Raw genomic sequence first — 18,811 nt, 5'->3', positions numbered from 1 at the left:
TAATTTGCCCATCTCTGCACTTTTGTTTACTAGGAGGAACAGAGTTTTAAGCCACTTCAGTAGAACGATCGATATACCTAACTAGGGAAGTCCACTCCTGTCAGGTAGCATTGTATTATTTTGACATAGAAAGTCAATATTTTGACCAAATTAAATACTTATTTAAAGACATAATTTCGAGGAAACGAGACACAAATGTGATATGTTAAGTCAAAATTATGAGAAATAAAGCCATTGTTTTGACGAGTCTTAATATTTTAAGAAAATAAGAGTTAAAATGTTACATACTGCTGCCAGAAACAGAAATTTCTTCTCCTTCTCTTTTTAGATGTTATTTACTTTAGAAGTAACGCAGAGAATCAGACGGCTTGCTCAGTAAAAAGTGGGCACATAAAGCAGAAAAGCAACATGATGAAAGACCCAATGGAAGAACACGGCTCGAAGATCAAAGGTGTCCATTGCACTCAGTTCAGCCTGTAGTTCCCTCCACGGCCAGACCGGGGTGCTGTTGTTCCAGCAGAAAGACCATCACTATTTGGTTGCGGGTAATATTTTTTATTTTCTAAATTAATGAAAGACTGAGAAACTTCTCGACTAGCTTGAATCCCACGAGCGCTTTGAAAAGCGAACCTTGCGTTCTCTGAGAGAAGAATGCATCCACCTGGACAACTTACTGCTGAGGATTTTTCTCATGGAGCGCGTAACGGCTTTATTCGGCGGGTTTACAAAGTAGCAGGTAAACTTGGAAAATAGCTAGGCAGCTAACTAGCCAACCTCGACTGTCCCCAACATCTGCCACATTTCGGATTTAGCAGCTTTTCGTTGATTTCCGTTTGTATTAAATGTGATGTGAAGAGTTGACAGAAAAGTTTTCTGGCAGCTCAAAGTGACAGAACTAGTTCCAGCCAGTGTGTGCTGGCGGCTCTCAACATTAGACCTGTCGGAGCTGCTCCGTAACTTCAGCAGCCTGTAAGTTAACGAGGGGGACTTCTGTTAAAAACTGTGTCGCGCCTTCAAAACTCTTCACTTCGAACTAAAATGCGACAGTGCGGAGACCCCGGGATATAAATCCCGCTAGTTTATCGAGGCGGCTTTGCTTTGGCTCGAACAGTTTGGCGTGCGGCCTGCTGGTCAGGCTTTCGCCGCGTTCGATTAAGGGCTCAAGCCGCGGTAGAGCGCGCTCGGCCCGGCCGCCTCTAACAACCACACTCCGCTTCGCTGAAGAGCCATGGAGAGGATGGAGGTGGACCAGTGCGCAGGCGCAGCTGGTGGAGGCGGCGCGCTGCGGCGGTCAAACAGCGCCCCCATGATCACCAACGTCAGGTGAGAGAACTACATCTGCAACTTCCCCTGAGCATCAACTGTGCTCGGTATCCGTGTAAGGTTCCATATACTTTCAGGTTCAAAACGATTTCCGATCTGGAAAATATACTTATGTATCTATAGAGCTCTAATTACATACTGCACAGATTGATTTGGCCAGAAAAAATACAGATAGTATTTAAAAACAAAAGTCTGCAATGTACCATGTCCTTGTGTGAAATATTGCTTTTATAAAATAGTGCACATATAAAGTCTTCTATAGCATTGAATAATAAAGATGTAATGACAGCCGTATGCAAAAATTTGGGCGGCCCTGATTAAATTCTAAGTTTTGTTGATTTTCGAAGTCAAAATAAGCATATCTGTGCACTATTTAAAGCACAGTTACACTTTATGTGCCGAATTTAACTTATTTGGATTTAAAAAAAAAACACACATTTTATATTTTGTTTTAATTTTTTTCTTAGAAGTCGTGCTCTAAACATGGCTGGAAAAGGCAACATTTAAGTTTGTTCCTTATAGAGGAAATATTAACTTGTTCTCACTTAGAAAATCAATAAAACATGTACTTTTATGTAGGTGTTCAAACATTTGCACAGGACTGTAGACTCAGACTGATAGATTCGTGATGCTGTGTTTATGATTTCGTTTTCTCATTATATTGTAAATAAAATTTGGTGATGAAAATTTATGTCTACAATCATGTTTTTGCACAACTTACTAACCATATTAGAGGTGCTAAAGTGAGCTGTTGGTTGGTGTTATATAGTCTTTATGTAATAGATCTCATGCAGTCTCAATTTTCAGCACCATCAATATGTCACAGAAGTACAGTAAAATACGCAAGAATATATGCTTAGCATTATCGACAGGTTACTGTTTCAGATTTTTCCATGAAAGCAGTCAGAGAGACCCTCGGAGTAACCAAGGGGTATATTGGCAATACAGTTTAAATTTTGTTACAGTTTATATTTTATCTATTTTATCTATTTTTTTAAACATTACTGTGCACCTTTAGTATGTACAACCCCAATTCCAATAAGTTTTTGGGAACTGAGGACGCTAATTGTTGAAGTTTGTAGGTGTAATTCTTTCCCATTCTTGCTTGTTGTTGTATTTTGCGCTTCATAATGCGCCACGCATTTTCAGTGGTAGACAGGTCTGGACTGCAGGCAGGCCAGTCTAGTACCTGAACTCTTTTACTACGAAGCCACGCTGTTGTAACATGTGCAGAATGTGGCTTGGCATTGTCTTGCTGAAATAAGCAGGGACGTCCCTGAAAAAGACGTTGCTTGGATGGCAGCATATGTTGCTCCAAAGCCTGTATGTACCTTTCAGCATTAATGATGCCTTCACAGATGTGCAAGCTACCCATGCCATGGGCACTAACACACCCCCACACCATCAGAGATGCTGGCTTTTGAACTTTGTGCTGATAACAATCCAGACAGTCCTTTTCCTCTTTGGCCCGGAGGACACGACGTCCATGATTTCCAAAAACAATTTGAAATGTGGACTCGTCAGACCACAGGACACTTTTCCACTTTGCATCAGTCCATCTCAGATGAGCTCGGGCCCAGAGAAGCCGGCGGCGTTTCTGGGTGTTGTTGATATATGGCTTTCGCTTTGCATGGCAGAGTTTTAATTTAAACTTGTAGATGGAGGGACGAACTGTCATCACTGACAGTGGTTTTCTGAAGTGTTCCTGAGCCCAATATACGGTAATATCCGTTACAGAATGATGTCGGTTTTTAATGCAGTGCTGCCTGAGGGATCGAAGGTCACAGGCATTCAGTGTTGGTTTTCTGCCTTGCCACTTATTTGCAGAGATTTCTCAGATTCTCTGAATCTTTTGATGATATTATGGACTGTAGATGATGAAATTCCTAAATACCTTGCAGTTGCACGTTGAGAAACGTTGTTCTTATACTGTTGGACTGTTTGCTCATGCAGTTGTTCACAAAGTGGTGAACCTTGCCCCATCCTTGCTTGTGAACAACTGAGCCTTTCAGGGATGCTCCCTTTATACCCAATCATGACACTTACCTGTTTCCAATTAACCTGTGGAATGTTCCAAACAGGTGTTTTTTTGAGCATTCCTCAACTTTCCCAGTCTTTTGTTGCCCCTGTTCCAGCTTCTTTGGAACGGTTTGCAGGCATCAAATTCAAAATGAGTGAATATTTGTTATTTGCTAATATAAAGTTTATACGTTTGAACATTAAATATCTTGTCTTTGTAGTGTATTCAATTGAATATTGGTTGAAAAGGATTTACAAATCATCGTATCTGTTTTTATTTATGTTTTACAGAACGTCCCAACTTCATTGGAATTGGGGTTGTATGCACACTACAGTCCATTCTCATATTGCAGTGTTTCTCTGTTCTACTCTTGAGTGTGTTTGCTGTGCTTCAGTACCCCTGATTAAACTCATTAGTTAAGAAGCCTTTCTTGAGCTTGAACCAGCTGTGTTAGAGCAGGAGGATCACTTAAATGTGCAGAGTTTGGATGTATATTACCTAATCTTAGAAAGTGTACTAAGTTATATGTTACTTCACTTTTGACAGTGATGGGATGACTGTGTTCAGCTCTAACAGCTCGGCCCGGTATCGGCGGAGCAGCGTGTCTGTAAATCCAAGCTTCCCCTCCAGGGTGAGTGGCTTGTTATCTGTACTCTAGGCTTTGAAGTGAACCGTTGTGGTGATGTTCATATGCAAAGTGAAAGTCATTGTTTTTTTTTTTACAGACCCTTCCTCTTTCCCCATTCTCCTTGTCTGGTGAGAGGCCAGACCACAGGCGGCAGGTGAGTGAAGTCTTCAGTATTGAAGAGAAGTGTTGCTGTTGGTCAGGGTTAATTAGTTTGTTGGGTTGTAGTTGGGTTTCCAGTGTCTCATCATTTCTAGAGGTGCTTTAATATATAGGTGCATTTTAAATGAGTCCGGTTTAGAGAACACAGTCTTGATTGCACTGGCACTGATTGCACCAATGGTTGTATCTGTAGATGGAGAATATGGAACTTACACTCAGAGGGAGTTTACAGAGACTAAGGTAACTGTATACATCCATAGATGCAGAGGCATCATGTTACTTCATGCCAAAACCAGTATATTTGATTAATCACAGCTTTTTCGTTATAGTGCCTCAGGTGCAGTCCCTTTACCTCCTGCAAGTCATTGGCATGATCATCTGTCACCAGTGAGTACAGTGTTTTGCTCTAATTGGCTCAGCTTCAAATAAACTTTTTCATTTCTTTAGTTTTAATTTTGTATTAATGTTTTAATGTTTTAAATTTTTGAGGTAAACAAACACTTAAAAAACACTAGCACATTTCCCATAATTTCTTTTAGCCTGACTTGCAATGTGCATAACATTATTTCTTCTTTAGTGGGCCAAATTGGCATTTTAAAATGTAAACTTTGATCTCTGTTTAAATGACATGAATCAAACTAAGTGCTATATCGAAAGTAAATAACCAGCTATTTAGCACAATGAGTCATGCATAAATATGGTACAACATTTTGGTGCAGGTGTAGCAGCAGCATTCAGATACATTGTGAATGCGATAACCTACCTCTTATTACTTACCTCATGAAATTGCAACACACATCTGGCAAAATAAAACATTCAGTTGGCCGGTTGCAGATTTTGTGTTTTGAGCAAAACTAAAAGATTTTCTATGCTTGAAACTGTTTGATGACACTCTATTTCTCTCTGCCGCCGCCTTCTTCGCCTCAGGGATTCCATTCCCAAGACTCTGGTGTCACCCCTAATTCTTCACCCAGTCCAACAAGAAGGTTCCGGGGGTAAGTCTCATTGGACTAGGAACCAGTTAATTACTGTATCTGATACATAGTCAAACGTACTTATTAGTGAAAAGCATGGTAATACTGGTACTGCTAATTGTAGTGATTCACAGAACCAGAACATGCTTGATCCTCACAGCTGAAAGCATTACAGTATTACCATGCTTTAGTAAAGCAAGTTAAGGGTTTCTAATAGCTCATTTCTGATAGGGGATCAGTGAGTCCTGCTGTCAGATGGCCTGTGGTTGCACCTTTGAAAAGAAAAGGTAAGACTGTACTCTTGAATTACTGTGTTTTTTGTGAAATTTTTACTTGAAACATTTTTAAATATACAAAATATACAATACAGTTCATTTGCTGAGTTTAACGTATTGGGAAATAAACCTAAACTGTGGCCTGGTAAAAAGTTATATATATTTTTTAATTTGTTAAACATAGCAAATAAACTAAAGTGTTCAGGACCAGTGGCATATTTAAGATTGTTCTCTGTAGAGGACCTGTTAATTTGTTTTTATGTTCATGTTAGTGTGTTTATTTAAGTTAACAAACATGTAGTTTGACCAGAGGTGTTCAAACCTTTGGATACGACTATATGTGAAGGTAGCTATAGTAGAAATTGTGCCAAATTTATCATAGAATTTCATTATTAATGTTAAACATGATAAAGTTTTTATATTGTTCATGTTTGACCTTCCACTCAGGTGGAGTGGAATCTGATGGCCCGCCTAAAAAACTCTTTGTTGCCGGAGTTACAGAATCTGCCCACATAACTAGCTGTACTGTCAGGTGAGACTTTTTCTACCTTTTTCAGCTTTGTCTCTATGTCCTGCGTTTGTATTGTATAGTTGATTGCTATGGTCTGTAATTGCTGGTTAGTAATGTTCCCTCTTGTGTCTGTACAGAAAACCCATTGACTCAAAACATACTTATAGTAGGAATCCAAGGGCAGTTGACTTAAATCACCAGGTTTTCTGTTCGTTCACTAAGAAAGAAGTATGCTAATATAAATGTCTGTGGTGGAGATGCATCATATAGAGATTAAATTGAAATAAAACTACATTTTCTATTTCTCTCTTTGTTCTCTAGTGTTTCCCAGTCTGTGGACTCTTCCTCGGGAGCTGTGCCCATCTGTTCAAGCCCTCAGAACAGCCCCCTTTCACTTTCCCCTCCACCACCCTTCACCTCCCATCACCCCAGCATCTAGACCAACCCACTCAGCATCTTCAAGACCATCTTTGCCTGTTTGGATCTTGGACTGAGGACTGAAATCAGTTGGGCTGGAGTAAGAAGAACAATGTCTCTGTCCTCATTGCTTATCAAGCTTCCAGAGCTCTATTGAGTTGTGTTAAGATCAGCTGTCCATGTATGTGGTGCTTTAAGAGGAGTGTACTCCACAATTTTTGAAGAAAATGTATCTTAGAGGACTTTGAAATAAAGAAAGCCAGTTGTAGTATAATTGAAGAAGAGCAGAAGACGGAAGATTTAAACGTCAGTGTCAGGAATGGCACTGTATCATCCAGTATCATATAACCTGTTAATAGTTCATTTGCAAGAAGGCAGTCTGTGGCTTTTACACAGTCTCCTTGCATTTGTGAAATAAGTTCAGGATTTACACGTGGCAGTCACATTCATATGAGTGTTTTAGTGATTGCAAACTACTTATCCTTGACACATAAGGTTTCTTTTGCCTATTATGAGCATGCAAATAGACAACAAGACATGTTTTGCCTCTTTTTGCTTTATTTTTAAGCATTGGCAGAACACATTTTCTTAAAGTCTGCAACCATTGATGTGGTCCAAAGAGGTCTTCCGAAATGTAATTATTATTCAAAATGTTAGACAGCTACCTAGAAAGACTCGGAAATCAGTGGGCTGTTTAGGCCACAACACTGTTTATGTGTATGCTCAGTATATATAGGTAAATGTTGTTTTTAATTATGTTCTAAAATGTCCTTTTTTATGTTTTATGATAAAGTTTCATTTTAAAAAAGACAACATAAAAAGGACCCTTTAGTGGACTGGCACTGTATGGAACGCCAGAACATTAGCCTGTTCTAAAGCCTGGGTCAGCTCATTCTTCAGCTGATTTTATATGGGCACCATAATGGAGGATGAATATAGCACTTTGCGCAAATATTCCACTTTAAGAATAAACATGTGACCAGAGAATTTTGCACCAAATGAAAGCCAAAAGCATTTACCAGCATTTGCCATATGTATTTGAATGCTACATTTATGTAGCGACACCCTTAGCTTGTAAACTGTGTAAAAACAATGAAAGCTGCATGCCGGAGGCTGTCTGTCTAAAGAATGTATGATGAAACTCTCAGTCATGCATAAAATGTCTCATTTCAGACATGGTTGAATTTGTTGAACATCATTGTTTATTTTGTTTGCACAGTGGTGGACATTATCAGTTAATCACTATTGCTGTTACATGAGTGGGATCATATATACATGTTTTTTTGTCTAGTTGGATTCTTTGAGAGTGCGAGATGTACAGTATTGCTGAACGCAAACATCATTACGGACAAGCGCTTTAATACTTACAGAGCAATCTTTCAATAGGAATAAGATTATTGTGGCTCTGGTCATGTACCGCATACAGTGCTCTTCATTCATATCAGAACGTGAGTCAAAAAGTTTGGTTGTGCGATTCCAACAAGCTTGACAGGCTTAAGTATGATGTTATGATATGTGTGCAGAGTCTGCTAAAAGTCCATCATCTATGTCAGTTTGCAAAGAAACGAAGGATCTTTTTTTCCAAATATATTTTAAAATGTAATTGCCTTTATTTTTACTTTCATTTTTTGAGCTTTATTGCTGGTACAAGTAAATGCCTTGTTAAGTAATTCCAAAGATACTTGCACATTATCAATTGCAGTCTCCATTTGTATGTTTTTTGTGATTTATCCAAGATTAATGCCAATGGTTATCGATGTTGGGTCTTCAAAAGGAATGTGCAATATAGATTTAAATACACCACAAAATAGGACAGTTTACGTTTTCAAGGTCATTTCCCAAAGAAACCCATGGTCACAATTTTGTTTTGTGAAAGTGTCCTCTAGTAATTTTTGGGTTCAAGTTCAGGCAACATCTGGAAAAAGTCAAAATATTGTTTGTTTGTTTTTTTTGTTTTAGGCTTGTACATTTTTGTCTTTTTTGCTCTCACCTAAATGAGAGATTGTTCCCAAGAGACACAAGTATTCTGTAAAAAGGAAGAAGGGAAGAGTTTTAAAATGGTCTTTGATTGTCTGCGATAGCAGTTGGGAAGCCTTGGAGCAAGGATGATGTTTGTTAGCACATAGAACTTTCTCTAAAATGACAGAGCGTGGCTCTTGCCTCTCGTGTTCGAGATGTAAATATGTTTCAGTTGCCACAAAGAAAAGAGGAAGATAATGTATTTTTTATGGAACTGTAATATAAAGCAAACAAGATAAAGGTATATTCATTCCCTTTGAATATCACATACTGTACCAGGTAAAGGCTCATTTCTAGTGGATTAAGAAGTGCTGTTCACATTTGAATATGTATATTACATTGTATATAAAGATGATCATGACAATAAAATAATACTGTATTTAACAAATGGGTTTTTATTTGATGACAGGCTACAGGTCAGTGTCCACTTTCTCCAAAAGCTCCTAATCATAAAGGTTATCATTACATGGAAGCAAGATGCAACAGGTCGTTCCACATTACTATGTACAGACAACAAATTATTGCAAGGTAAAACCTGTATGTAAACACTATATATACACAGTCACAATTTTCTGCAAAAAATAAAGGATATTTAAAAATATAATACAAAAGCGAAACTGCAATGTCTTACACTAGAGCATCTGGGGACGTTTCACAAAGCAAGAAAGCCAGATTTCTCATTAAGTAGCCCAGCAGCAATATAACCTGCCTACTGCATGACCTTCACTGATCTAGCTGAATGAACTACCTCAAAAAATGTAAAACTAGACATGTGAGACTAGATGTTCTGTCCCTGTGTTAGCCTGAATTCTAGGCAATGTATTTGCATCAACCTTCGGTAGACACAAACTGGCCAGAGTCTCACTTAACAGCACAGCAAACATATGTCTGTACATCCACATGCACTGCCGATCTCAGAAGCATGAACTGTCAAATCACTGGTAAATGGCTCTCATCTTGAAAGTAGAGGCAGATCGCCAGAGTTCATTATGAGACTGGAATCCAAACTGAGACTCTCTGAAAGAAAAGCATACGGAGTGTCAAATATTTCCAAGAAAAACGTTTAAAATTAAAAATAAATGCTTGCACATGCTATTTGTATGGATATACTTAAGAAACTTAACCCATAATAATAACCCTAATCATGAACTCTCAAGCAACACCACACAAAGCATGTTTTACTGCTGTCAAAGAAACTTTCCTTTAATGATTAACACCACAAATCACATAGACTCTACCACATCCACTTGTTCTTGCTAAACCTATTTAATGCATTCACTCAACCAAGTCCAAACACCTGTCGGAAATGAATGGAAGCAAATGGAGGTTCGATGCATCTACCACGGTTGTCTGTTCTGCTGTGCCATCACACTGACAGACTGTGATATTGCTTTTTATGTGTAATATATATATATATATATATATATATATATATATATATATATATATATATATATATATATATATATATATATATATATATATATATATATATATATATATATATATATAAAATTGATCTATAATGAGCATTACACCCATACTAATGCCCACAAAATACCAGTGTTTCTGTTGCCAAGAGTTTTTTACTTTCTATATTGTACACTTTAAATGTACATTGTAAATTTGAAATACCAGTTCATAATACACGAAAGGAGAATAAATAAAGATTCTTTTCTGTAAATATGGCTTGGGTCTAGAAAACAACTGTAATACTGTCCTGTTCACTGAGACCATTTATAATAAGGTTCCCTTTAGTGAACAAATTAGTTAAATCATAAACTGTCAGGTTTGTAAGGCATTTGTTAAGTACAGAGTAGTACTACTTAGGAAGCATGAATTTATTAACTCTATTAATAGTAACTCAAATATTGTCTGATACCGTTATGTGTTGGAAAATATTGTGATATTGAATTGTAGCAATACCATCCAACACAATTCAGTAACAGTCAATCACTGGAAAATTCCATGGCCTAGTAGCGGATAGTGAACCTACTCTTACCCTGATCAAAGTTGGGCTTCTTGGTAGAACCCTCTCCAAGTCCTTCAATAGCCACCAAGTCACTATTGACATCCGAGTCATTGAGAGCGCTGAGGGTAACATCTGATGCAGAGGAACACCACAATAACTGATTAATTAGCATGTAATGAACACACTTTAATTCAAATGTTATTTGGTTAGTTCACACAGTAGTAGTTACCGGCAGTTTTTGCTTTTTTAATTGTGGGTGGCAATGCAGAAGCACTTTGCAATCCTTGTTGTACAACAACTTGTGAGGTTGGAACTGAAATAATGGTTGGTGCCATCGGTGATGGAGTTGCCGCCACAGTGGTTTTCTTCACGGTTTTTTTGGGAAGCTCTAGTGAGAGGGGAACCCGGTTGTCCTCATACAGCTTCCTCTTCACTGTGCTCTTAATCTGAGCACTGTGGACAGACAAGAAACGCGAGAGAAAGCGACAGAGAGTTATTTACAAAGCACTGTTAATTTAGAACAAGCTATTTTTTAAATGATTTAATGGGTGAATGTGGTTTCTGTTCTGTTTGACAACTGATACTTTCGTCAGAGACAATACTGTATGATGAATTGTACTATTTATCCAGGTACACTTTATGTCCAACAGTTTGCAAACACCTGTTAATCCAGCATTTATTCCAATATTAAGGGTATTAATAAGGAGGCCGTCCCCTTTTGCTGGTAAAGCTTTATACTAGATGGTGGATTATTGCTGTGAGTACTGGATTACATTTAGCAACAACAGCATTAGTGAGGGCAGGTACTGATGTTGAATGATTAGTACTGGATCACAAACGCCACTCCAACTCATCCTAAATTTATCACACGGAGCTCCATCACCTTAGAGAATGCAGCTCCACTGCTCCACAGCCCAACGCCAGGGGCTTTATTCTCCTCTTGCTGATGCTCAGCATTGGGCATAGTGACTTTTGGCTCATGCAAGGATGCTCCAGAGTGTTCTATTCTATTGGCAAATGCTTTTCTATAGAGATCGTACAACCTGTGTGCACAACTGAATGCTGTCAGCAGTGATACTTGTAGATATATAGAGCATATAGAGTGGGTATGAATGATTTTCAAACCATTTAAAGAAGAATGCAGTTGACAGCAGAAAAACACAACATAAAAAACTTACACTGTGCGTTCCTTAATGACTGAGCTGATGTTGTTTAAATCGTCCCCAAAGCGCCTAACAGCTGACCGCAGCATTTCAATTTCAGTCTCTGTCCATTTGGCCCTAGAGAGGAAAGTGGAGGAGAAGGGAGAAACATCATTCGAACTACAATGACCAGCAGTCCAAGTCTTACCCACCCAAACACAGTGCAGTACCTATTTGCAGGAGCTTGATTAAGTAAAGGTTTCAAACATAAATCCAATACTTTAAAAGACTAATGATCCCTCAACCCCACAACAAAGATATAAAGCAAAATTACCATTACATCTGTATGATTGATGTGCCATACTTACAGTTAAAACAAGAACCCATGGGAAGGAATGATCATGAAAACCTGTGAAAACCACTAGGGTTCCTAGTAAGGCTATTAATAGAACTACACTTTTATTGTTTATGTTAGAAACTGTTTTCAATATTTTGTGTTAAAAGAGTCTCTACATATTATACAACTTAAATTGTGTTTCTAAGGCAAATTACTTCAGTAACATGTCATTGCAAAACTTTGCAACTGTGTTATACACAGCACAAATTCTGGCCTGCCCCCTAAAAACCTTATACAGCATGTCTCCATTTTCCACCCCTCAACTCTTAAATAAAGTCAATATGACTTTTTATCGTTATCGTGATAAATGACATCACAACATGTGGCAGTATACTTGGCTGAGTATACTGTACATTTAGTATTTAAAAATACTTAATAATCCAACTGCTAATTTGATCAAAGAAGAGCACAATTAGTCGTGTTTAATTGGATGTATTGTAGCATAACATGTGAAATACTGAATACAATTCAACTGACTCATGGTTATCGCCAGGATTTTTTAGGTGTTGTACTACTTTGTGTGTTTGAGCTTATGACAGAAAAAAAATCATATTGTGACATTGTCTATCGTGAAAACGTCTTAATGTATCGTGATATTACATTTTTGCCGAACTGCCCAACACTACTCTGAAATATACGCGTCACAAAAGCACAATTAAAATGTGTGCAAAACATATACTAAGCATTAAATACAAGTTAGGTTGTTTAGTAATGGTTCGAGGTTTTTCTTTTGTTTGTTTTTGTTGTTTCCTCAATGTCCCGATGGGGCATTTCTGCAATTCTCGATTCTTTGATTCTGTATCGCAATTGTTCAACCTTTATTTTAAAGGTGAAAAATCTCCTCTTACCCCGCAGGAGACGAATCAGCTACAGGATGCAGCTGCATGGTAAGCTCACCCAGTTTACTGAAAGCAGCGCCTGCCGCCGAGAAGATTTCACCCACCTATTTAACACATGCATATTAAGTTATTTACCACCTTTAAGCAATTATAAGCCATTTCTCTCAAACAGCATCGTGTCTTCTTACCTTAGTGGAAGCCGAAGTCATTCTGTAGTTCTAGCGAGCGCTAAGGTAACTGAGACAACACCAAAACAAAAATGCCCTACTGAGCTAACGTTAGCTTAGCTTGTGTCTCCCTAACGTAACCCCAGTTCTTAGATAACCACTGGATAAACGCTGGTATTATTGCAGACAGCGCACCGACCTATAAAACAAAGTCAAACTAGGTTGATCCTGCAAGTGTGATACGTTTCTCTTTTGCAAAATGAATTCAATTTTCATAAACAGTTAGCGAAGCTGCTAACTGCTAAGAACTGTAACCCCGGAATGCACCGCGAGGGAAGATTCGGTGCTTGTGATTGGCTCCTGTGCTGAGGAGCGGCAGACGAAAGCAGACGAACCCAGCCGATGATAGCCGAAGCAGCTTGCAACCATTTTCGTGAATTTTTGGTCGCGGGTGGTGACTGATAGACATTACTGAAGTAGTGTCGTTTTCCTGGCTTCAGCAATTTCGAGACAATGCCATCTCTGTTATTTTGTGGCCCCAAATTGGCCGCCTGTGGCATTGTGTTGAGCATATGGGGAGTTGTAATGCTGGTAAGCGCCTGTGTTTCGTGACATTGCTAGCTGTTAGCTAGTTATCTAAATAGTAAGCTAACGCTAACAGAAATAATGGCTAAACACTGATGTTCGTGTATTATCTGGCAGAAAGGATCGTCACACACATTTTGACGCTCAGCTAGGTTATGTAATATTAGCACATTAAAGTCGCGTTTAATATGTGCACAATGTTAGGCTGACTGCAGCACTGTAGGTGTAGGTTAGCTAATTGTCAAGTCAGCTAACCTACCCAGCCAACCGGTGCGCCCTGGTGAACGCTGATACTTGATACTCGCATTTATTGTGGCTTTATTGTATTTTTCTTACACGAATAATGCTATAAAGAACAGATGTGATTGGCTCGTTTGTTACAGGTTCTGCATGTTTTTCTTCTTTGTCATTTGCTTAGGCGATGCTGGGCATCTTCTTCTGTTCAAAATCAGCTGTGCTGATCGAGGATGTTCCCTTCACCGAGGAAGACATCCGTAATGAGTGAGTTTGTTTTCTCCGTGATGCAAACCCTACTGGTTCTCCTTCACTCTGAATCCAGTGTACTTTTGAGCACGTACCATTAAGATCGTGAATCAACATAACATTTCTAACGTGACTGCAAAGAAACACGGATCTTTTAAAGCAAAAGTCCACCGATTTTTCAGATTTGCATCATTGCGTGGTGTTGACATATGGCAACAATTACTTTATCTCAATTTTATTAAAAAGCAATCATTTAAAATCTGTGTTTTCATATTTAGTTGTGGAAAATGGGTCTTTTACTTTAAAAGGATAAATACATAATGACATCACATGACCAGGAATTCTTATGTGTTATTACCATACATTCCATTAATTTCCACTATATGTAAATATTGGGTTGTACATTTCACTAATTATAAGTTGGATAAGTTTGGTCTTGTTTTCAGTAAAATCATTTTCTGCAAAGAAAATTTTGATTTTTTTGGTCTTTAAGTAATAATCCTTGCAATACAGGGTTAATATAATCAGGACATAATAAGGAATAATGGTCAATTTTGATTTCAGGTTGACTTCCTTTAGTCAACAGTTCTGACGCAAAGTTTGTCTAGAATCCAAGTAACTCCAGTTACACAATAATGATGGTTGGAGTCCTGTTAATGTTACCACAGTGCCAGTGCTGTCCGTCTGTGCCACAATTCTAAGATTTCTGTTTGTGTTTGCCTTCATTTCCACAGCAAAAGCCCACCCCAGAACATCTATTCACTGTACAATCAAGTGGGCATCAACTGTTTCATTGCTGCGGCCATCTACGTTGGAGTTGGTGCAGTCTCTCTATGCCAGGTTCGCCTGAACAAACGTCAGGAGTACTTGGTGACATAAATTGAACAGATTACAAGCAGTTCACGAAATCTTCCAAGCATTATTTATTTGTAGGTGGTTTGTGCGACAACCTGTGGATTAGCATTTTATTCATTATATTGGAGTGACTCCTGTAGCAGTTCAACATCCCCTTTTAAGAACCTTGATTTGGGACACATATAGATAAAAAGAGACTAATTAATATAGCTAATTAATGAATTGTTTATCAAGTATTAATGATTGTTTATATGCATGTCTGTGAAAATCCTTTTAAACTGAAAAACCACTAGTCTGAGAGGATACGTTTTAATAAAATCCACATTCCCAGTAAAAGTGGAAAGTATATAATGAAAGTCAAACTGAGTGGACCAAAATAAAAGCAGCAGGTATTGAACTTATCCTGTGGCATCATAAAATGAAAAATGGAGCAATCTGGTGTCATGATTGTTTAATAGTAATTTATTTTATTTAATATGCTACCTAACACAAAGTTCTTTTTATGTTCTATTTTATTGTTAACTTATTTTACTTTACCTTGTATTTCTCAGTCGTTCATTTACTTGATGTGGTTGCTGTTACACTATGAAAGTGCTATGTGTAAAGATGTGAAATGTCCTTTTGAGTAACATGTCAAGTGGAAATAAAAGGCTCATTGTTTCACCATTTCTCTCGTTTTTATTATTTGTTTAAAAAAAAAACAATAATTGTACAAAATTGACATGATATTCTTGTTTAATGTAATATTTATCAAGAAAAACAAAACCAACCAAAAAGAGCTAAACCTCAGTTGGGTTTTTTACAACAGCAGTAGTTCGTTTCATATTAACAGTATTTCTAAAATTCTCTTGTAGCCAACCTTGAAGAGGTCAGATATTTCTTTGAACTCCAGTTACATGAGAATTTTGAAAGGTCTTGTTTCTCCAGGGACTGTTTTGTATCCATGATTAAATGTGGTTCATGAAGTACCACAACAAACTTTGAAAGTATATCATGTCTGTGGATCAAGCATTAACTCGCAGGTGCGTCCCAGTTCTCCCAGTTTGACGCGGGCATATTCTGCGCGGTTCAGGGCCATTTGGCAGTCTTTCCGCGCTGAGTATGTTGAGCCTTCATGAGGTTGTCCTGTTGCCACCTTTAAGAGAATGGAAAGTCAACACATTGCAGCTGTGCACGATTGCTGCCTCTTCTTGTGACAACCCAAAATCACTCCTAATATCACACAGAGGTGTTAAATTCCTTTGTAACGTGCAAGTTTTTTTATATGCATAATTTCCTTCAACCAAAAGGCACTGGGCCAACAAGTATACATGTAGCTGGTAAGAAGGATTCATTCAGAGCAGGACAACATTAACCTATAAACAACTACACAGCTGAAATTCTGTATCAAGCAAGACATTTCACTTTCAAAACTACATCAGTTGGTCTTCTCAATTCCCAAACACTTAGAGTCTTATTAGAAAAGGTGATGCAACACAGTGGTAAACGTGCCTCCATCCCAAACCTTTTTGAAACATGTTGCAAATTTAAAATCCATTTTTCAAAAAAAAAAAAAAAAAAAAAAACTTGATATACTGTCTTTGTACTATTTCCAATTTAATATAAGGTTTAAATTATTTGCACATCATTAGAGTGCTTGAAATTGTTATCTTTCATACTTAGTCTTCTTATTCTTCTTCCATACTTTTCTGTGCTTAATACAGCCCAAACCGCTTAACGTACAAACTCTGTTCAAACTGCGTTTTGAAGGACTCGGCGCTGTGACTTGTGCTATGTATTTTTGGAGTTGATCGGATTGGGAGTATTTAATAAAGTTAAGTTTAAAAATTAAAACCCCCATAAGAATGAATGGCGGAATGTTCAGAACTTCAAATTCTAACTGACACCGATGATGTCACAGCAGGCTACTCAGTCTCACAGACACAGCTGATCACACAGGGAATCTGCTTTAAAATCCTTACACTTTCACCTAGAAACTACATTTCAGTTTTAAATGGTAGAGAAACTTGTCCTTTCTGAAACCTCAAAATATCTCATCATTTTATTGATAAGCTTTAGACTTATGAGCATTTGTTTGGCACTAGGCACAGAAAACTGTCCCATTCACTCCCATGTAAATATCTCAAAATCAGAATCTGCTTATTTCATGATTTTCTCTGTGTTTAACTTGTTATAACTCAGTAATTTTCTTCTCAATACACACAACATTACACTAAAATAATCCTCAAGGGGTATCTCGCACCATCTATCTGGTTAAGCGATAGAGAAAACATTTCCCGAGTTATGACTGTTTGTTCAGAGGGTGCAAATCGGACTCAAACAAGGCTTCTCCACTAACAGCTGCATAATAACAGAGTGACAGTTCATTTGAATGACCCCCCCCCCCCCCCTCAAACACATACATCTGTCCCTCTCACACACACACAGACACATACCTAAGGAGGTGTTGTTCACCTACACAGAAAACACACACACACTTGCAGCTCTTTTTAAGCACTCTTGTTTAAATCTAAATTGTTTTTATGGACTTTTTGCACAGACTGGGGTATTAAAATCTATAGGAATAGTATGTTTTCTTTCAAGAAATATGCTTTCTGTCCAGCTGATGTTTACTACGTTTACGTGACCCTTATTAGTCCCACAACGGGGAAATTTCACCTCCGCATTTAACCCATCCGTGAAGTGAAACACCACATACACACTAGGCAGCCCAATCCGCAACACCCGGGGAGCAGTTGGGAGTTAGATGTCTTGCTCAAGGACACCTCAGTCATGTGCTGTCGGCTCTGGGAATCGAACCGGCGACCTTCCGGTCACGAGCCTGGTTCCCTAACCTCCAGCCCATGACTGCCCCCACTGATTGTCATTTTATAAGAAGAAAATAAAAATCCATGTGAACCAGTCAGAACGCCAACCTGTGTAAGATAGCGGATCTGGGAGCTGAGCTCACTCTCCACTCTGTTTATGGAGGTCTGGAACTGGTTGAGCTGCCGGTCTAACAAGCTTGCATTGTGCTTCTCTTTTGACAGCTCCAGGATGATGGTTCCTGACAGAGGGAGAAATGACCAATCAGCCATGCAGCAAAACATCAACAACACTGTAAAATACTACTACCTGAAATGAATGGCAAAGTGCTTACATTTAACAGTGTAAAACACAAAATGTCTGGGTTTATGTTCTAAAAGGCCACAAACTTAAAAAGGTTCAAAACATATCACTTCATTCCTCAGTTTATATGTGGAAACTAAGCTGCAAATATACATGTTGAAGTTATGAGGAGTGTTTCAGCCCGGACTTTAGTTTTAATAAGGCACAATACAGGGCAGCCAATCAGAACAGAACTAATTTACATACATCAAGTTTAAAGGCATAGCAACAAAGACGGCCTATCTAATGTTATGGGATAAAGACAGGTTAGAAAATGGTTTTGTAAATATTAATCCTGCTCACTAACTTAGTACGTGCACCTAATTGGTGGATAAAATAAAAGAAAATGACGGATATGGGCCCTTTAACAGCTAACGCTAGCTAAAACCCGCGGCACTGTTAGTCAATAAGCAGCCAGGTAGGTTAACTCGGAGAAGGAGCCGAGTGTGGAGACACAGACCTGCACACTGAAGAACGACGGCGATCTCCTTCTCCACGTCCTCGAGTGCTCGCAGCCTGTCGTTAGCCATTTTTCACTTTTACTGCATCTGTAGGTGAAACCAACGTGAAAACCCGTCATGAGGCTTCCGAATGTAACTGCTGAATCATTTACAGGCAGTATCAGCGGAACACAGAGAGCAGCAAACCAAGCAAAGTGACCTTATAAGTTACTTACATCTACTTAAGGATGGAATAAAATCGGGTTATTTAGGTTTTTTAATCGCAATAACTAAACAAACCTCAAAACAAAGCAACACACACTCTCAAATCAACCCGCAGACGGCAAGCCGAGTGGGACAATCTGCACTTAAAGAAAACGCGAAAGCTGATCTCTCAGCGGCCGCCGGAGGGAGAGAGGATAGAGAGGTGATGTGTCCTGTGTGCTCTGTCAGCCTAA

At 38.4% G+C, this 18,811-nt stretch overlaps 4 protein-coding genes across 5 annotated transcripts; 2 read left to right on the top strand and 2 right to left on the bottom strand.

Annotated features, from left to right (window-relative positions):
• Positions 1-489: 489 nt before the first annotated feature.
• On the top strand, positions 490-8,710 carry LOC108424542 (protein FAM122A). Its single transcript, XM_017692632.2, has 9 exons — positions 490-1,323; positions 3,890-3,974; positions 4,069-4,125; positions 4,324-4,370; positions 4,460-4,517; positions 5,058-5,125; positions 5,336-5,391; positions 5,827-5,911; positions 6,212-8,710. Exons 1-9 carry the CDS (start codon positions 1,229-1,231, stop codon positions 6,327-6,329), a joined length of 669 nt encoding a protein of 222 aa, XP_017548121.1. The 5' UTR covers positions 490-1,228; the 3' UTR covers positions 6,330-8,710.
• On the bottom strand, positions 8,702-13,169 carry c18h17orf49 (chromosome 18 C17orf49 homolog). The gene is made up of 6 exons (XM_017692633.1): positions 12,865-13,169; positions 12,686-12,780; positions 11,477-11,578; positions 10,528-10,751; positions 10,329-10,430; positions 8,702-9,343 (listed from the first exon to the last, which is right to left on the bottom strand). The coding sequence occupies exons 1-6, from the start codon at positions 12,883-12,885 to the stop codon at positions 9,279-9,281; spliced, it is 609 nt and encodes a 202-aa protein (XP_017548122.1). The 5' UTR covers positions 12,886-13,169; the 3' UTR covers positions 8,702-9,278.
• Positions 13,170-13,229: 60 nt separating this feature from the next.
• rnasekb (ribonuclease, RNase K b) lies at positions 13,230-15,432 on the top strand. The gene is made up of 3 exons (XM_017692636.2): positions 13,230-13,434; positions 13,847-13,929; positions 14,646-15,432. The coding sequence occupies exons 1-3, from the start codon at positions 13,357-13,359 to the stop codon at positions 14,788-14,790; spliced, it is 306 nt and encodes a 101-aa protein (XP_017548125.1). The 5' UTR covers positions 13,230-13,356; the 3' UTR covers positions 14,791-15,432.
• A 51-nt stretch (positions 15,433-15,483) lies between these two features.
• med11 (mediator complex subunit 11) lies at positions 15,484-18,792 on the bottom strand. Of its 2 annotated transcripts, none has more exons than XM_017692635.2 (4): positions 18,654-18,792; positions 18,374-18,461; positions 17,682-17,812; positions 15,484-15,901 (listed from the first exon to the last, which is right to left on the bottom strand). In XM_017692635.2, the coding sequence occupies exons 2-4, from the start codon at positions 18,441-18,443 to the stop codon at positions 15,758-15,760; spliced, it is 345 nt and encodes a 114-aa protein (XP_017548124.1). In that variant the 5' UTR covers positions 18,444-18,461; positions 18,654-18,792; the 3' UTR covers positions 15,484-15,757. The 2 variants fall into 2 exon arrangements, with proteins under 2 accessions (XP_017548124.1, XP_017548123.1); XM_017692634.2 differs by having other exon boundaries at positions 18,590-18,717.
• Positions 18,793-18,811: the final 19 nt, after the last annotated feature.

Source organism: Pygocentrus nattereri, chromosome 18 (assembly GCF_015220715.1).
Source record: "Pygocentrus nattereri isolate fPygNat1 chromosome 18, fPygNat1.pri, whole genome shotgun sequence".
In the NCBI taxonomy this organism is placed as follows: Eukaryota; Metazoa; Chordata; class Actinopteri; order Characiformes; family Serrasalmidae; genus Pygocentrus; species Pygocentrus nattereri.
The sequence above is the reverse complement of the archived record's forward strand: the minus strand, read 5'-3'. Positions and strand labels throughout refer to the sequence as shown.